The 19,928-nt window shown below is 41.2% G+C and overlaps 1 protein-coding gene across 11 annotated transcripts in view; it reads right to left on the bottom strand.

The window, feature by feature from the left end:
• The window catches only part of KIF1B (kinesin family member 1B), a 146,165-nt gene that overhangs the window by 73,465 nt on the left and 52,772 nt on the right, over positions 1-19,928 (bottom strand). For 4 of the 11 annotated variants that reach the window (XM_059375327.1, XM_059375333.1, XM_059375329.1 and 1 more), the window contains exons 8-16: positions 19,276-19,353; positions 18,508-18,573; positions 17,801-17,818; positions 13,719-13,794; positions 12,591-12,669; positions 11,333-11,475; positions 10,360-10,401; positions 7,359-7,570; positions 280-359 (exon numbers count right to left, since the gene is read on the bottom strand). In XM_059375327.1, the coding sequence (XP_059231310.1) occupies positions 280-359; positions 7,359-7,570; positions 10,360-10,401; positions 11,333-11,475; positions 12,591-12,669; positions 13,719-13,794; positions 17,801-17,818; positions 18,508-18,573; positions 19,276-19,353 (794 nt within the window). The remainder of the gene's footprint in view (positions 1-279; positions 360-7,358; positions 7,571-10,359; positions 10,402-11,332; positions 11,476-12,590; positions 12,670-13,718; positions 13,795-17,800; positions 17,819-18,507; positions 18,574-19,275; positions 19,354-19,928) is intronic. The other 7 variants (XM_059375335.1, XM_059375330.1, XM_059375331.1 and 4 more) reach the window with 3 other exon arrangements.

The following is a 19,928-nucleotide window of genomic DNA, read 5'->3' as shown; positions in this document are numbered from 1 at the left end:
AAAAAAAAAAAAAAAAACCCTCTATCCCTGGATATCTTCCACTTTACATGGACCCTGAACACCATGCAGTATGGTAATGAGCACAGGACTCTCTAGGGAACGTCTGACTGACTACGTAAGCTCTGCTGGGGGAAGGCCCTGAGCAGACTGAGTTCTGTTCTCTTCTGCGGTTGGCAAAGGGGCCCTTCATTTTTACTTCCAGTTCAACTTCTCCATCTATAAAAGGAATTCCAGTTCCCCTGAAAATGTGCAGACACCCCAAGAGCTTAACTTGCTGACCTCTCCATTCTGATGGCTTCTGTTTTACGCAGCTTCTCTTCCCAGGTCTCATTCAGCTCAGCAATGATCTTCTCCGATTCCTAAGACAAAGGCCACAGTTAAAGTGGAGAAGAGCCTTATGATGTAACACGCTATGTCTAGAACGGACAGCAAGAGGCACACGATGCCCTTTGTGGGTAGGAGGCAGAATCTAATACAATGAGATTTTTTCCCCCTTTCTTAATATTATGTGCAATAAAATTCATGGAGACTAGGTCTAACATTAAATCAACCCTAGATCCATAAATTCTCCTAAGTCCTAACAAAAATACCTAGGAATGAGAGAGAGAGAGAGAGAGAGAGAGAGAGAGTGTGTGTGTGTGTAGAAAAAGGAGTAACAATAACATCCCCAAATGCAAAACACTATTTCTGATAGCCACTCCTACGAAGGAATAAAGCCACCAAAGACCTTTATTGCTTTCGTTTCACTGTCATTTCCCTAGAGCACTAATGGGGCTCAGAACCCGCTCCTCTGAAATGTGGCATCTTGGCATACTGAGGATTTTAGGCTGAAGTAAACTGAGCGATGGCATCTGCAGGAGGGCGCGGAACCTCTCAAGCACAAGAGGAGCCTCCCTGCGCCTGGAGGAGGGGGCACCCTCGTCTCCGAAGACGAGGAGCACTCAGAGCCTCTGGACGAACAGGCCCTGATGCGTCCCCCCAGGTCCCTCATAGCTTCCCAGGACTCTTCCCTCTTTATCAAACCTAGCAAAAAATGCTCAGGTTTAATACTTCTTTGGGTCTTTATTTCCTTATGAAGGCTCCCAAGTCATATAAAACTTCTTTTAAATAAATTTGTGTGCTTTTCTTTCATTAATATCTGTCTTTTGTTTGTAGAGACCCCAGCCAAAAACCTGAAGGGTAAATGAGTATTTTCGTTCCTCTACAATACAATGCCCTTCTGAACACATCCCAATACCTGATACAGAAGGCACGCAGCCACTGAAGGGCCAGTTTCCTGGTCTCCTGCTGAGTCTTTATGAATGCCAGAAATACAAGATCTAAAAGTTTCCTGCTCTCAAGAACTTGACTATATACTAGGGAGAGAGAAGTAACTGACAACTCATGTGCTACATTTTATACCAAACCCTCTTTCCGACAGCTAGGGATGTGGAAGGGAACAACATCCCTGATTTTCATGAAACTTACATTCCAGTAAAGAGACTGAAATTTTAATCAATCATTCAAATATATAGTACATCAGATCGTGGCAAGTGCCTTGGCGAAAAAGCCAGAAGGGGAAAGGGTTAAATGAGGGAACAGCTTGGAGCGGGGCTTTCAGAACAGGCTCGCTGGTAAGTTTCCGTGTGAGCAGAGACCGTGAGCAGGAGCCGCCACACGCACATGTGAGGGAAGAGGTGAGAAACGCCGGGCATTTTCCAGGATCCACAGCGCGGCCAGGGCAGCGAGCCTGCAGACTGTGAACGGGTAGGGGAGGAGAAACAACAGGACATGGTGCCACATGCGAGAACTGAGGTGCTCACAGGTCGCTGGAGAATGGGTGAGCTCAGACTGATGAATAAAGGACAGGTAGGAATCAACTTGGTGAAAAATGGAGGGAGGCGGACGCCCTGAAAGGGGGCCGAGCACGTGCAAAAAGCAGAAGAAAAACTAGTCATGGAGACAAAATTAGAAAGTCAAATGATGACGCCCAGGAGCATGACAGTGAGGAGATGACAGCTCTGACGGCGGCGGCGCTAGTGATTCAGGATGAAAACCCTGCACGGCTCACAAAATAGCTCACTGATTCATTTAACAGGCTGTTGTGAGAAGCCTCTGGGATCTGAAAACACAATTATCTACATAGAAAGAAACAGTGAGCATGTAACACAACCAACCCAAAGGTGTCTGCGATTCGGCTCTCCGGAAGGAAGCACAGGAGCATGTAAGAGAGCCACGAGGGAGCACTAGAGGCGGCAGCTGCAAAGGCAGAGTACAGGAGTCGGGAGATACAGGGGAGCACCCTGATGACGGCGGCCGAGAACGACGAGCCAAGCAGGGCAGAGAGCAAACTGATGAGCGGGCTAGAAGAGGGAGAAAGAGCACAGGCATCAGTGCCTCCACAGAAAGGGGCCATCATCTGATAAGCTACTCATTCAGAAAAGGGTCAGTGACAAAGAGGGAGATGCCAGAACAAGTCTGCGGGAGGGTGGGGAGGGCAGGACAAGCCAAAACCACCTCAACTGACCACCACTGACCCTCCAAACACCTACAGAGGCTGAAAGACTGAAAGACTGAAACGGCTACCTGAACGCTCTGTCCAGCGGCCTCCAAGAGGCCAGATCTGCAGGAGGCGCACGCACCCCTCTGAGCTGAGAAAGGAAACAAGGGGCCAGACTACAGGGCCAGCAAGCAAACGCGCGCAGGCTCAGCTAGGAGCGACACGGCGGGGAAGCGAGTGCGCCGGGAGCGACACGGCGGGGACGAGTAAGGCTTAGCAAAGACAGCTGGGTAGAAACCTCTACAATCTCGAAATTGTAACTTTGAAAAGAAAGGACTAGGACAACAAGCCGCCCAAACAGAGCACCCAGACTAGTGCTTACCACACAGAGGATGGCCCAGAAGCCACGCGTGCTAGTGACGGAGTATACACTGACCCACGAGAAAGTAAATATTTGTTTTCTCCTGGTTGCTTATTTTCAGGAGAAGATCACGTCTGTATGAGATTCATCTGGCTGTATGAAAGCTATTCTGTTTTGGGGCAACCGTAAACTCACCCCAGGTAGAAAAACCCCTGTCTAGGGATGCCGTTTCCACTCTGCTGCCGATCCTAATGCGAACGCTCTAATTCTACTTCCCACCTGGAGGATGAATCAGGACATAATCTCTTTGTAAAAAAGAGATTTGGGGCGCTGGGTGGCTCAGTGGGTTAAGCTCTGCCTTCAGCTTGGGTCATGATCTCAGGGTCCTGGGATCAAGCCCCACATTGGGCTCTCTGCTCAGCGGGGAGCCTGCTTCCCCCTCTCTCTCTGACTGCCTCTCTGCCTACTTGTGTTGTCTCTCTGTCAAATAAATAAAATCTTTTAAAAAAATGAGATTTAATGAATTAGCTGAATATGGTGCTACTTTTATTTTTCACTACAGCTTCACGTTGCAATTTTTATGTTGTCTAAAAAGCTATTTTTTAGGAGCACTGGGTGGCTCAGTCGGTTAAGCCTCTACTTTGAACTCAGGTCATGATCCCCAGGTCCTGGGATCGAGCTGACATTTGGGGAGTCTGCTTCTCCTCCCTCTGCTCCTCCCCCGCCCTATCGCCCTGATCTCTCTCCCTCAAATAAATAAAATCTTTAAAAAAAAAAAAAAAAGAAAGAAAGAAAAAGCTATTCTTTTTAAAACTCTGAAGAAGAAAGGTTAAAGAAAATGATACTAAGCAAAACTTCAGTGCTAGAAAGAGCCATTTATTTCAGAACCATTCTAGAAATAAAGAAACTGAGGACCAGAGAAGCTAAGAGACTAATCTGAGGCCACATTACATCTGAGCCACTAAACCCTAGAGTGCGGTTTCCTGACTCTTGATGCTTTCTTCAGTTAAGGCAGAACCACTAGGCTTTTAAAGAAAATATTCTTTATATAGCTCAACATCAATCAAGAAAGAGTGAAGGATATTATTTCTTCAAGTCTGAATAGTGAACTTGGCATAAATAAACCCGAGATGTGATTAGGAGGTAACTTCCGATCTTTGAGCTGTCGACTTACTCTGCAGGCAGGCCTGGTACACCAGCACCCAGTGCTGCCCATAACCCACTCTAGAAACCCAATTTATAAGATTAAATTGAAATTGGGATGCATCGGGGCACTTGGGTGGCTCAGTGGGTTGAAGCCTTTGCCTTCGGCTCAGGTCACGATCCCAGGGTCCTGGGATGGAGCCCCGTATCAGGATCTCTGCTCAGCAGGGAGCCTGCTTCCTCCACTCTCTCTCTGCCTACTTGTGATCTCTGTCTGTCAAATAAATAAATAAAATCTTCAAAAAAAAAAAAAAAAGGAAATTGGGACGCATGCTTCGGAAATGAGGAATCCAGACAATCTTCAAGGATCCTTCCTTCTCAGAGGTAGTACACACAAAAAAATTCCAAAAAGCAGTGACATGAGGAACCTTGTCTTAAAGCTCTCAGAAATGCTGGGCCTAGGCACCATTCAACTTTGGTCTCACATGACGAATGTCTATCTATGTAGCACGTGTTATAATTATGTCCACACTACCAAACACAACTTAATTTCTTTGTCATGATTTGGTTAAGGTGGCAAGAAATCCACAGAACAAATCAGAAATACTTCCATAAAAAAGAGTTAGTTTGAACTCTGATATTTAAAAGGTTCAATGCTTACTATACAGAACATTCCCTAAAGCCATCAGATAGCCAAGGTTTTACTGTACTGAACACAGTATGCTCCGTGTGTTCCAAGTGTGGGGCTCTCCGGCCGCCTACAGCATCTGCCCTTGCGGGCTTCTGTAACGGATACTTGTGGATATTTATAGTTCAAGCCTAGGCGATGGCACTCATAGTACTAGCTCTGATGCTGAACTAATAAACACCAGAGCTACTGCACAGTAGCTACAGTCACATGTTTAAAACCTTACTCTGTAAGAATCCAAATCAAGGATACAGACATCCCAGCTCAGTTTGAGTTGGGATTAAAACATGAGAGCAATTACATTTCACTCTCTTTTGCCAGAGAGGTTTGTGGAGGGGTTGAGATCTTTTATGATAGGGTAACATGGGCCTCTTCCGTATGGAAAGAAGCTATTCAAAAAACGAAGCAGCAGCAAAACGTTATGCAAAAAATAGTTTGCAAACTGATCATATTTTTTTTTAAACTGATCATATTTTTAAAAAGTTTTCCATGACAGTATTTTTCTCCTGCAGTATCATGCCTTAGGAACGCAGCTCCGAAACACTCAACAATGAAGGAGTCCAAAAAGGAAGAATTCTCAAGCACTTCTGTTGTGTAACCACAGCCTTGCACTGTGCATGCACAATGCTATCTGCCCGAGGCATTAGAATGCAGGTCTGTTGGACTGAATTCTCACCATTCACAAAACAGGAGCAAAACGAAGGCACTTATGCCTCAGAGGACTGTCGTGCTGCATTTAAAACTTGGGATCCAATGAAAACCAGCAAGAAGCAATTTTCTAAAGGTTGGGGAAATGGAAGATTTCACTTATGTTGACTTAAAGGAAAATTAAAACAGAAATTTCTTTTCTCATGAAAGTCAGACAGTTTTGTTTTGGTTTTGGTGGGAAGGAGGAAGGGTGGGGGGAGGGTTCCCTGAATAATGGCAGTGTTCTTCCCCAGAAACTATCTGGAAGACACTGGGTGACCTAATTCTTAAAGAGTCTGGTTAACGTCTTGACTCCTAACATTCAAAGTTATTTTCAAATGGTGCCACATGGCAGTTAGGAAATTTTTTTTCTTTTACACCAAGACGTAAATTAACAGAAATTATGATCTTATTTGTACACCAAGGCTTTAATAGGTGATTTAGTAAGATTCAAAATCCCCCCAAAAAAGGAACATTTTATATTAAATAGTAAGTAGGAGACTTTATTTCCTGCTCACGGAACCCCCGCATTTCCCCCACTGGCCCAACTGAACCCCGCACAGCAACTTTGTCACCAATGTCCATCGTGAGAAAACACACACATGAAGCTGTCCTGCACAGGCTTCGCTAATGTCTTTATTACAATTTCAAAGGCCATTTTACAAAAGCAGGAATTGCCGTTTGATCTGTAACAATTAATGAAATGAAAAGATTTCTTACCCTCCTCCCTTTGCGAGGTGTATCAGACACCTACCCACCTCCTACAAACATGTTCTGAAGGAAGGAACAAGATCATTACTTTTGTTTCTGAAGCACCTTAGGTTAGAAGTGAGTAAAAAATGCCAATGATTAAGAAGCAGAGGCCCATTCTTCATATGAAATCTTTCCTGGCCTCACCTAAAAACCGAAATGAAAGCATCTGCCATCTTCGATTAGCAAGCTTCATTCCCTTTTAGTGGAGGAAGGCTCAGCAAACCCTTCCCATCACTCAGTCGTCAAAGCGGATCACTGCTAGGAGAGCGCTGGGGCAACACCAAGAGGCCTGCTGGCGGCAAGCACAGCCACAGTTCCTGACAACACTCCCGCAGCCCTCCCTGTTCTCCCTGCCCTGGCACGGGGAATACAAAGACCCAAAGGTGCGGCTCCAACAATCACCCTGGAGGCAATCAGCAGGGAAAGCAAAGGCACCTGCGTCTACGATCCTGTCCCGTGATCTGATGGAAGGCGGCGTCTGTTTTCCCTGCAGTCACTGAGCCGGAGGAAGAAGCCAGAAGTCAGCAGGTGCTGCCTCCGCTCACTTTCATACTCACGAAGAGAGACAAGAATGTTCCCAACAGAGCCAACCGCAGACTGCGAAAGCGAGGCCGGTGCCACGGCTGGTGGAGCCGTACACGCAGGGTACAAACAAGCGTGCCTGCCACCCAGCGCGGAGGCCCCAGATTCCACGGGCCCCAGCACACGAGGAGGCAGCCCTCCCACAGCAGTGATATGGTTCCAAGACTTCTATGAGCTTCCACAAGTTGTCATCTCACATGTCTCTGAAAAAACCTTCACAGAGCTACTCACACGCTCAAACCTTCTTTTGGCTGTCCATTTATTTTAATAACACAAGCATGGCTCTGTACAGAATTCCATCTTCAGACGGGCCCAAGTGCTTCTAACTAATTAGTCTCCTACTAAATTTCGAACTAAACAATTTCCCTGTGACTTACAAACTACCTCAGAATTAAAGGACATTATCTATTTATGTGTTATTTTCATTGCCAACCAATGATCTAGCCCAACATCTCTCAAATCATTGCCTGGCCAAGACATGACTCAAGCATTCTGGTAAAAAGAAATTAATTATCTTATAAAGCAGAATATTCCATGTTCAGGACACCTCAAAGAGTTAGAAAGTTCTTCCCTATCCTGAACAAAAATCTCAGTGATTTTTAAGACCAACTCTGCTTTGTGAAGCTACATAGACCACCCTTCGTTCAGTCTGAATTATTGCTTACCTTTAGACGTTCAATGGCTTCCTCTCCTCCAGGTGTAGACATGATCCTCTCCTGAATACTGGTGACAGATGGTAAGCCCACCTGACTACTGAGTGAGCAGGAAGATGGAGATGAAGTGAGAGACCCCATGGATGCTGTGGAAAAATTGCCAGGGCGTTGATTCTCAGAGGCTAGCAAGTACCTATGCTTATTGTTCTGAAAATCTTTCAGATCTGGGAGGCAGAAAGAAAGAAAGGCAGAAAAAGTAGAAAAGAGGGAAAGGAGCAGAGGGAGAAAAAAGACAGGAAGGAACACCAGTGTAAGAAAGGCTAGCATTAAAGCGCCAAGACAAAGACACATTATAAAACAAAGACAAGTTATAATTGTTCTTCTAGATGGCAGTTCTAAAACATGTCTGTCTTTAATACTGGTATCTTTGAGGTTAAGAACCACTTCTAAAACTAAAAAATTTAGAATCTAAAAAATTCCAGGGTGGGTTAAAATTGTGTTTGGTAGGGGGTAACCAGAGCCTCAAAAGATAATGCTCAGGCCCTCTCCGTAAACAAGACATGCTACATTCCTTCTATCCCCTCTACAGCTCCAAATCTGCAATGTTTTAGATTTCCACTGCTCTTAAATCCCAGCAGTTTATAAGGGTACAGGAAAAAAGATAAACATTTATTTATCAGTGATATCAACCTGGCCCAGTATTTTATAGCATTCAGCAAAAATTGTCAAGAAGATACTACAGTTAAAACAAAAATCTGTAGTGTCCTTTGTATAGCAACATTTCAACATGCTAATAAGAAGCACCTTCAAAATACGCTTTTTTTAAAAAAAGGAGAGGTAAATGCAGAAATCTCAAGAATTTTGTCTAAGTTCTGGTTGAGAACTCAGGGCCAATTACCTCAACAGGGAAGAACAATTAGCAAATTAATGAAATTGGGAGAGTTTACATTCATCTATTAGAGCAAGCAAAAATCAAGGCTGATTATTTGCTAATTATTCAAAGTGAGGCTCTTACTCTGCCAAACAGTACTACCATGAGTCCCTGGTAAGCCGAGTTCCTACTATGAAATTCAAGTTTCAGGGACACACTTTCACTTACTAAGGTCTTTAACAGAACTATAAGTTTTGTTTTCAAATTTAGTTTTGACAAAAAGACCCACAAACAACAAAACTCATTAATTTGCTGTTTGTATTTCCTTCATTCGTCTTCTTGTCAAACAGACACTAGGGAAAAACCGTAGGTATTGATGGATTCCTATTTTACAATTAGCTCATGTTTGGAAATTTGAGAAAACCTACATTGCTTAAAATTCATACCAAAACTAAGCTAAGTTTTCTTTAAATGATACAAGTCAATGCAGAGTCGGAAAACATTAGTATTTGCTCTATCTGTGGTCTACTCATCTCTACTGAATCAACGCCAGTTCTTGAAACCCCTTAAAACCAGTGGTTGCTTCAAGACAGTTTGAAAACCACCATCTGCAAGTGCAGAACATAGGAAAACAAGCAAGTTTCTAAAGGGGGGATAGGAACTGGAGCAAAAAATCCGCCACGAGGTGACGGCAGCAAGGTAGGAAAGAATAGGACGGGGGAGTTCAGAAGGTCCAATGGACACATGCAAGCCCTAAAAGCAATTAAGAGTAGTAGATTGAAATGGAAATTCAGAAGTAGTCAGGGCTGCTTTCCGGCTTGGAGACAAAATTAAAACTTAGTCATGCATAGCTTTTTGGGAGATGCCGCAAGTGCTCAGAAAAGAGCGAGGCAACAAGCGATAGCAGCACCACCTGGGGCACAGACGCAAGAACAAGATGATCTCTTTCTCACATCAGTATCAGTCAGCTTTGGAAATCTCAGACAGAGCTGCTCCGGTCCCACAGTCACTCTGTATGGGAGTGTCACTGTGTCTTCAAGGCCTGGGCTCATCATGGCGGCCAGGCTACGTTTGCTTTCTCCTATCCATGTGCTCCCTTCAAGCCCTATTATATGCCTCATATAAGCAAATCAACTAAAATCGAAAACTCAGCCACCACAAAGTCAAGATTCTTCATTTCTTCTAAGATAAAAATTCCCTCATGAATTATCTTAACAGGGTAGGAAGTCATGTCCTCACCAACTTAATGGTATCTATGGAGAGAACGAGATGTGATCCTTCATGAAAATGTCATTTTGAACACATATTTTAGACACCCAAGTTCTTAAAATCTAATCTGTAATTCCAGAAAAGGAGGGAAATAAAAGTCTTCCTAACCACCATGTAATCTGAGGCCCAAAATATGGAGGAAACTAACTTAGCATCAGCCCAGGTGAGTGCTAACCCAACACTCCGAGCTACTCAGCCACGGACAGGTCAGCCAACTGGGAAGTGACTGTTTTTAACTGTACATTCACCAAGGCTCAGAATTACAAAGCTAATTTAAAAGGATTTTTCTGTTAAATGATCAGACCCTTGAAGGATCTCAAGAGGCCAAAAAGGCATAGTAATGACTTTAAAAACCAAGGCTCTGAGGTTACACTATCCAATCTAACTACACAGGAACCATGGGCTCTCAGTAGCAAATTAAGCACCCCAGGCAAGCAGTGTCCTCAAGGGGTAAAACAGGCATAATGGAATCTTTTCCAGAATCAGGGACAGGATTAAATGAGATAATACACTCAAGGTCCCTGAAATGGGGCCCAGCACACTATAAACACTCAGGAAATGTGAGCTGCTGTCATCACTATCACCATCCCGTATGACTTTGGATTCAGTTTAATCATGTAAGTGGAAAAACTGAACAGCAGAAGCAGCAAGAGACTCTCAAGCCTCTAAACTACTTAACCCACAGACCGAAATTCAGCAGAGTTCGCTAAATGGAGAAGGGCAAAACCAGGATCGTTTCTGAATCTACGGTATGCTCTGTCTGGGATTTCCCTGTTAGGGTTGCTGGCATGCAAAGCTCATTTTAAGGCTGATCCAGCAGAGGCAGATTAGCAAATCAGAGTACTGGAAATAACCAATACATGGAATACACACATTTGCCTCCGCTTCCAGAGTAATCATCGATCAATGGATCAACTGAAGGTAAGCAGGAGGGAAAATACAAGAAGGGTCAAAGTTCAGGTTCAGAAGTGACACAGAGAGGGAACAGAGCAGCATTTGGCATTGGGGAAGATGAAAAAAACTAAAACTTAGAATACGTTATCATTTTGCACACTGTATTCACTTAAACTCGGGTGCTAGTCAGTAAGAAGAACTAAACTAGAAGAGACTTTAAAAATCTTACTAGAATTTCAAACAATATTAATTTTTCACTCAAAAAATAAAAATATGCTTTATCAAATAAACCCCGTATACTATTCTACCTGAATCACCCAGTTAACTTCTGATTAGACATTATGCAGGCAGATCACGGAGGTTAAAAAAAAGACTCCTTTTAAGACAACACTGTAAAATAATATTCTCTGGAAGTCTAATTCTTGAATTTGACAGGAAATGGATATTTTTGCCTTCATGTGTTCATAGGGAGCCGGGTGGGGAGTGGTCCTCAACCATTTTGCAGGAGGGGAAAGATACCACTCCAAGGTAAATCTTAATCCGAAAGGGGACTGGAATGGTAGGTTTGTTACACATGTATTACCACCACTGCATTAATCCAGAGAAGCCCCTAATACAAAAACAAAGATTTCAAGTAACGATTTTATGAAGTGATTAATTTCTCAGTGAGAATAAGCTCATCTAAAATGAAGATCTAATAAAAAATATAAGCAATAACATATTTACATTTTAAAAACGAATTTCATGGGTTCAGCTGGATAGACTAGTACATATTACATAAAGGAAAATTCTGAGATCATTTTCACTGGGTGTTTTTTTTTTTAAATAAAAAACAAAAACAAAAAACCATTTTCCACCATCTGACTTCATTATGTGCTTTGAATCTAGGTTTAAAAACAAGCACGCTGAAGAGGAACAGATCAGAGTTCGTGCTGATCCTTAATTCACTTACTATCAATAATATCTCCCAGGCCCTGAGCACGGAGAAGGTCCTTCAGCCGCGTCACCTCCTCCTTCAATTCGCGGACCAGTTTGGCGTTGGGGTCTTCATTGATAACAGCGTTGCACTTAATTTGTTTTGCACGGTCTGCATATCTATATCCAGAAAGAACATTCATTTTTGCCATTCCTCAGATACTCTACTTCTCCTAAGTAATGAACCATTACTTCTATCTCTAAATCAAACGGCTTGAGCATTTGCACACTTCATGAGCCTTACTAACAGTAGGTGCATCAGAAAATTTTATAGTATCTTATTGAGTCGAGGAAAAAGGCTCAGATGAATTTTAGTGATTTACTCCAAATCATAAAAGAAATAAACACCAGAAAGAGGACCTAAAATGCATTTGTCAGACTGCACAGGGTTCTTTCCATCTTTCTATCACCAGGAGAAGAGTAGAAAGTTCTAGATTAAAGTAATGAAAACTATTCATATATAGAAATACAGCTGACCCTTGAACAACATGGGTTAGAGCTACATGGGTCCACTTATAATCAGATTTTTTTTTCGATAAATATAGTCCAGTACTGGAAGTGTTGTCTCTTCCTTACAGTTTTCTTAATAACATGTTCTCTCCTGTAACTCACTTTATTCTAAGAATACAATATGGCATTATATACATATACCTACATAGGTATATGTATATGTATATAATACAACGTACAACATACAAAATATGGCTTAGTCAACTGTTTAAGTTATGAGTAAGGCTTCTAGTCAACAGCAGGCTGTTAGTAATTGAGTTTTGGGGGAGTCAAATTATATGCGGTTTTCCAACTGTGCAGAGGTTTGGTACCCCTAACCACTGTGTTGTTCAACAGCCAACTATATTCTATTAGTGAACAGTCTGCAATTTTTTTAACACTACATATACTCGTAACTGTATTACTTGTTAAAAGCTGAGCATCTCTATAATGACAAACACCACAAGGGAACTTCTTTTTACAGAAATGAAAATTGTAACAACCTGAAAATGAAATTGAAAACCACAAACAGGTCAATTCTATTCCAATAAAAATCTCCCCCACCCCCAAAAATAAAATAAATAAAAATGAAAATCTCCCCCAACCCATGTTTTCCCTGTTATGAGAGGGATGGATCATTACTTACATAAAACATTACCCAGATAGCATAAGAAAACCAACGGTGTAACAAAATGACTTATGGTGGCACAGTAAACTATTTAGCTATCAAGATCAATTGGGAGTACCTCAGAGTGCTCAAAGTTTCATCATAGTTGATATCTGCTGGGCTCAGAGCAGCAACCATTGCAGTTCGAGAATTGCCACCTAAGAAGATGAATCATGGTTATCGAAAATCATACACATTTTAGAAAGAAGATTTTATTAAATTTATGTCCAATTAGACAACACCATCTCGGATCCTAAGATTTAATCAAGAGTCAACAAATGTCTTGCATGCTCCCATGTCGGGCACTGTTACACCGTTAATCTTGGTGTTTGGATCTACTGTGACAGTTTCCCTCTCCCACCCCAGTGAAGACTTCAGCCACTCCACCAAAATGCCTTTAGTGAGCCCAAGTCACAGTGACATGGACAGGCCAGCAGGCCCTCTTCCTCCTATCAGTGACATCTGACATAGCTCATCACTCCCTTCTCGTAAGGAGAGAAAGAGGCTAACAGAACAGAGAATAAAGAGAATGACCTGGAGGTCAAAAACCATCAGCAAAAAGGTAACACGGACTTTCCAAAAGAGATTTGAAGAAGGAGTGATAGTTCTGAAGCAGATGTGGTTAGGAAGACAACCACACCAGTCCCTGTTCTGAGATCAACATGATGCGGGAAAGAACCCTGATGTGGCAACATGGATGGAACTAGAGCGTATCATGCTTAGTGAAATAAGTCAAGCAGAGAAAGACAACTATCATATGATCTCCCTGATATGAGGAAGTGGTGATGCAACATAGGGGCTTAAGTGGGTAGGAGAAGAATAAATGAAACAAGATGGGATTGGGAGGGAGACAAACCATAAGTGACTCTTAATCTCACAAAACAAACTGAGGGTTGCTGGGGGGAGGGGGTTTGGGAGAAGGGGGTGGGATTATGGACATTGGGGAGGGTATGTGCTTTGGTGAGTCCTGTGAAGTGTGTAAACCTGGTGATTCACAGACCTGTACCCCTGGGGATAAAAATATATGTTTATAAAAAATAAAAAATTAAAAAAAAAAAAAGTGAGCAAATCCAACCAACTTAAATCAAGAGTAACGTGGGTATCTGGAGATTAATTTTCTCCAAAACAAACACAATAGACAAATGACCACAAAAGATAATCAGTAAACAGCGTTAAACAGATAACTACACACCAGTGATCAACATACCTAGATTTTCTCGAAGGAGCCAAGTAAGTACAGAATCCCTGTAAGGAATAAAATCAGTCTTCTTCTTCTTCTTACTCTATTAAACAGAAAGAAATGGTCTTAGCATTGTTAGGGAGGCAAAAGTCACATGAAAGGCAAACCAGTCTAAAATTCCTAAGTAAACTACAGTAGAACCCCATCACTGTAGAAATTTAACATTCATGGCTTCAATTCTTCACAATACCCAAAGTTCATGCAATAATTTTTTTCCTTTCATATTTTATTTTGAAAAATTTAGAACATACACAACAGTTTACAGAGTAGCATAATGACCTACCATCCTGCAACTCCAACCATTATCAATACTTTGCAATCATGTTTCTATTATCCCTCAAACACTTTACACTTTTTCTTCCTGAACCATTTTGAATAAATTGCAGGCACCCTAAATATTTCAGCAGATAAGGACATTCTCTTACTTATTACAGTCACATTTTAAAGACCGAATTCAGGAAATTTAACATCAATATACTATTATCCAATATCGTGTCTATATCATATCTTTTACAGCTGTTAGTGTTTTCGAGCAAATCTAATATTTCACCTATAAATAAATATTTTAGATACATATTTCCAACAAAGAAGAACGTTTTTCTTTTAAGCAGAACTGTAAGACCATATCACACATAACAAAATTAACAGTAATTCCTTAACATCGTTCTCATTTCTAAGCCTCAAACAATGGTATTTTACTTTTGCAGAGGGGCAAATATGAATCCTGGGCATTGCAGGTTAGATGTGTAGGAGCCAAGTCATTTAGTTAATGAATGTACTTGGCCAACCACCAAATCATCAAGTGGACTGCTGTATCTCTAACAACTCTTGTAAAAGTAATATACATTTGGTTTCTTTAGAAGGAAATTATACCCCAAATAAATCCATCTGACAGAGTTAGGACTCAAAGTGAAAAGGTCTAAGACAATGATGTGATTTGCTAATCTGAAGATCTGTAGAGGCTGCGAGATGAATTGTCCGCATATACGTATCCAGCATTTCCTTATACAGCTGAGACCCTTCGCATTACCATGAGATAGAGCAAAAGGCACCAATACAAAGCCAGAACTAAATTGGAATTATATCCTTTGAAAGTAAAAATTAATGCAAATCTTTTGCAGATAATAGCTACTGCAGATTGTTCTGGCTGACGACTAAGTCATGACAATTTAAGAAGCCACTAAAGGAAGCCAGGGTTCACTGATAAAACATCTCTCCCCAGTCCTGGTATAATCGGAGGTTAAAGGTTAAACTAAGGATGATCTAGTTCTTGCGAAAGCATGGGTATTCAGAAAAAGAGTACTAAGCAGCTGACCTCTGGTCTGTTGAGGAGGAAAGGAAGCAGGCAAGGAGCACTTTAATTCCATCTCTTATCAAAAACATCCCCTCCTATTCATCCTAGTCCACCCACAGACACACTTTCCACCAATGAGAAAGTCATTCCCCAGAGTAGGATCTATTTCTAAATGACACAGACCTGTAGGGAGAATTACCCCCTCTGTCTCCCACAGCTTAGTGGGAGAATCAGTGCACTGCAAAATTCCTGAGGCCTGAGACCTCAGTTCTTCCTTCTCTAGCCCCTCACCACACCTAAACACTCCACTTTGCCTACAGGTAGTACTGAAAATGCTGCAAGAACTAATTTATCAGTTACAAGGACAGCAAGCAGTACTATAAAAATAAGCAGTGTCTCTTTAGCAAACAATGTTCTATTTTCATTTTGGTCAATTAGACTAAATTAAGAAGGAGTAGCTAAATAAAGAACCATTAACAGAACTTCTACCTTTTCCATTTGAAAATATCTCAGAATTTTAGCTACTTCTTTTCTATTTGCTCTCTTACATTATTAATCTCCTCTATTCTCACAAATAAGGGCCTCAGTAATTACCTAAAAATGTTTACTTACTGACATCACTAGCCTCTCTAAAAAGAAGTACTATCAAATACGGACTGTGTAATCCTGTTTCACTCCCCAGTAGAAATAACATTATATTTTAATTCACCCAAAATAATACTTATTACATAAAACTAAAATTTGTCTTTGATCTATTATAGTTATGGCATAGATGGCAAAGTTCTAAACTGGATTTTCCAAAACTAATCCTAAAAAAAACATTTGCAAATGACTGCAACACAGAGCAATATGGGAAATATGCAGGTCAATACTTTGTAAACTTATCCTCTGGTTGATGATGAATGTTAAAAATGAGCAAATGGACAAGTTAGAAAAACCACTAAATTTTAACAGTTTTCATGTCTGGGGACTCAGATTAGGTATCTGAAGAATATCCACACATACATAAAATCAAACAAAAGACTTTTTAAATCTAAGGAAGCTTTTCCAATAAACCAAAAGAAACAAAACATTACTTTCTATTAAGTAATTTGTGTACAAGTAGAGAACAAACCTATATATTTTAAAATGAGTATAAAATATTTCATTGCAGGGGCACCTGGGTGGCTCAGGCAGTTAAGTGTCTGCCCTCGGCTCAAGTCATGATCTCAGGGTCCTGGGATCAAACCCCGAGTCAGGCTCCCTATTCAACAGGGGGTCTGCTTACCCCATTCCCTCTGCCTCTCTCCTTCCGGCAGCTCATGCTCTGTCTCTCTCACTCTCAAATATTAAGTAACATTTTTAAAAATAAAATAATTCATTGCAGATACTCCCTTTATCTCCAATGTTATTCATGTGATTGAAAACTGTTGAGTGCTCTATTATTAATGCAAAATAGTACTAAGAAATTCTAGAGTATTTTTTTAGAAATAAAAGGAAAAGTCTATTGTATTGGATTAAAAGGATGCAAAAGAACTTTTTTCCTTAAAGATTTTATTTATTTGGGGCACCTGGGTGGCTTAGCCATTAAGCGGCTGCCTTCGGCTCAGGTCATGATCCCAGCGTTCTGGGATCGAGCCCCATACTGGGCCCCCTGCTCCATGGGAAGCCTGCTTCTCCCTCTCCCACTCCCCTTGTTTGTGTACCCTCTATCGCTGTGTCTCTCTCTGTCAAATAAATAAAATCTTAAAGAAAAAGGATTTTATTTATTTATGACAAATATAGCGAGAGACAGAACACAAGCACGGGGATCTGGGGAGAGAGAGGAGCAGGCTCCCCGTTGAGCAGGGAACCCGGTATGGAGCTCGATCCCAGAAGCTGGGATCATGACCTGAGCCAAAAGCAGGCACTTAAATGCTGAGCCACTCAGGCGCCCCAAAGAGCATGTGTTCTAGAGAGGGAGTTTAACTTGATTCTACAGCCTTCACTTTATATATAACCAAAGAGTAGGAAAAAAAATTTTTTTTAACAATTTAAATAATCCATGAGAAGAATAAATGAGACAAGATGGGATTGGGAGGGAGACAAACCATAAGTGACTCTTAATCTCACAAAACAAACTGAGGGTTGCTGGGGGGAGGGGGGTTGTGAGAAGGGGGGTGGGGTTATGGACACTGGGGAGGGTATGTGCTTTGGTGAGTGCTGTGAAGTGTGCAAACCTGGCGATTCACAGACCTGTACCCCTGGGTATAAAAATATAGGATATGTTTATAAAAAATAAAAAATTTAAAAAAATATGAAAAAAAAATAATCCATGACTTTTCATGATAGGAAACAAGATTATACAAAGAGGTTTAAGAAAAATATCCTAATACTTTCAAGAAGGCAGTTATGTTTTAGAAGAGTACCCATAAGAAATATCTTCACTGCCCTTTCAAGAGCTTTAAAGGTGAATTCTTCAAGTGACAGTCCCACAGATCACTAGGAGAAACATTAAAAAAACACAATGCAGACGCTTCCTCATTCTCCCTCTTGTTCCTTTATTCTGAATTCCCTCTCCAAAGCAAATCATGTTCTCTAAATTAGGTTTGGTGTACAGTCTCATGATTTGTGGTCACTCTGAACAGCAATTCAAAATTCAGAGCCAGAAAGCAAGTAACAAAAAGTTATTTTTCAAGGCTCCATTCCTACTTATGCCTCCATACATCCTGCTGAGGATTTACAATCATCACAATTGATTCTACAGCTAGTTCATTCCTACCAAACCCCTCCGTACCTTGCTGGTGCAGTTATCCTACAGACGAAGCATTTAAAAGAAAGAACACAGGATTAAGCCTTCAAAAAAAAGTACTTTAAAGCAATAAATTGAGTATGACTTTTCAGAAACAAATAAGGAAGCATTTAATTCTTTTTAGGGATTCAAATGATGTACTAGAGTATACAATGACTAGTACCTCCTTAGCCTTTAATCTAAAAAATGAAGCCTGTGATACAAAACTGTTGCAGTTACAGTATCCCACTGTTAAAGAATAGGAAAGAATAACATAATTTAAAAAAATACATTATTGGCCCCCAAATCAACAGCATTCACCAAGGTAAATGTTTAAAAAAACTCCAAAAGGTACTGTAACCTCCTTTAAAAAGATTGTACAGGAAACCATTCTGCAACAAAATCCTTGGTTTTGATGAGAGATCTGAAGTCAGGCTCAAAAAGCAACCAAACCCTAGGTCTTCGTAAATAGGTAGTTTTCAGTCTGGCCTCTACAGATCTATGTTTACTTTCACTCTCCTTGATCTCTTTTGTGTTCCGTAGAAAGTCAAAGTGTGTTATACCTAGTATCTTATCTGAAAAGCTCTAAAAGGAGAAAGCAAGATTACACAAAAGGGCCAAAAAAGGTCAGTCTTCATAAACACATAAAATATCATCAAGTACATTTGCTGAACAGTCAAGTTTTCCCATGTAATCAAGTATATAATACTTACCACCTCTGCCAAGGCTGAAATGACTTTGCCCAGAGTTGTGAGAGACTTATTAATATTCGCTCCTTCCTGAAATCAATACCAAACATGAAAGAATTATGATGAAGAGTATCTTCTACGGCCCCATCATCTATAATGCACAGGATACAACTGAGCCTTATGCTAGCACTCTTTGTTGACTTACGACCACAAATTCTAAAAACCTCTTTTAGTCCACAGTCTCCCCTGTTCACATTAATGCCACGCCAGGACCACACACCCAACTCACAGTCCTGAGTATGGGCAAGGTGGCTTCCCCAAAACTTACGGACGCTGCCTTCTTCCCCCAACTCACCAACATGCGATTTCTGCTCTTGCTAAGTAACCATCCCTCTGGAGGGGGCTGTGTGTGTTCTCACATTTGGGTCTTGTGTGTCCCTGTCCCAACAGTGATGCTTCCATCTAGCCTGTTCCTCAGACACCTTTCAGCTCTCACCTTGACCATCAAGTCCTCCTTAACTATCACTTTACATTACTTATCTTTCATTGACTTTATAGATCAGGCGTCAGCAAAATCTTTCTGTAAAGGTTTTGCAGGCCATGTGTTCTCTGTCACAAGCTCTCAGCCTCACTGTTAGAGACAACACATGAACAAATTTACTGGGACTGTGTACCAGTAAAATTTTATTTACAGCAACAGGTGTGGGTTGGATTTGACCTACTGGCCACAGTTTGCTGACCTATGTTACAGAACATTTATTGACTAGGTCAACTGTTTGATAAAATAAGTACCTTTAATCGAGTCCCTTTGGCACCAGTTGAATCAGCTCGTTCACTTCCCGCTAGATCCACCAAGCTGATTTTACTGACCTAGTCAAGAACAAGAACATTGGGGCAATTCAAAAATAAGCCAGGTAGAACCAGAAAACACCAAAAGGCAGGAAACTAAAAATTAGGCATGCAGAAGACTACAAATACTTGTTAGAGCTCTTACATATGGCACAGGGAGACACAGCATGCACAAAAGTTCACAGCAATTACCTTGGTTCAAAATAAGTCATTTTAAGATACACAGGACATATTTTATAATAGTGTGTCATAAAACTCATTAACCCATTAAATGGTATCTTAAATATGAAGCCTCCAGCAACTGGAACCCTCACACACTGCTGGTGGGAATGTAAAAGGATACAATCACTCTGGAAGGCAGTTCAGCAGAGTTGTAGACCTACAGAGCTCAACATATGCTACCCTAAGCCTCAACCACTCCACTCCCAGGTATTTACCAAGAGAATCAAGAGCAAACAGCCACACAGACTTGTACACAATGTTCATGGCTTTTTCATTTTCATGCTCAAAAACTGTCAACAATTTAAATGCCCCCCAATAGGCGAGTTAATGCACTAACTGTGATCTAGCTACATAACGGAATACTAATCAGCAAC

This window comes from Mustela nigripes, chromosome 14 (genome assembly GCF_022355385.1).
Source record: "Mustela nigripes isolate SB6536 chromosome 14, MUSNIG.SB6536, whole genome shotgun sequence".
Classification (NCBI taxonomy): Eukaryota; Metazoa; Chordata; class Mammalia; order Carnivora; family Mustelidae; genus Mustela; species Mustela nigripes.
Note: the sequence above shows the minus strand (reverse complement) of the source record. Positions and strands in the feature narration are given on the sequence as shown.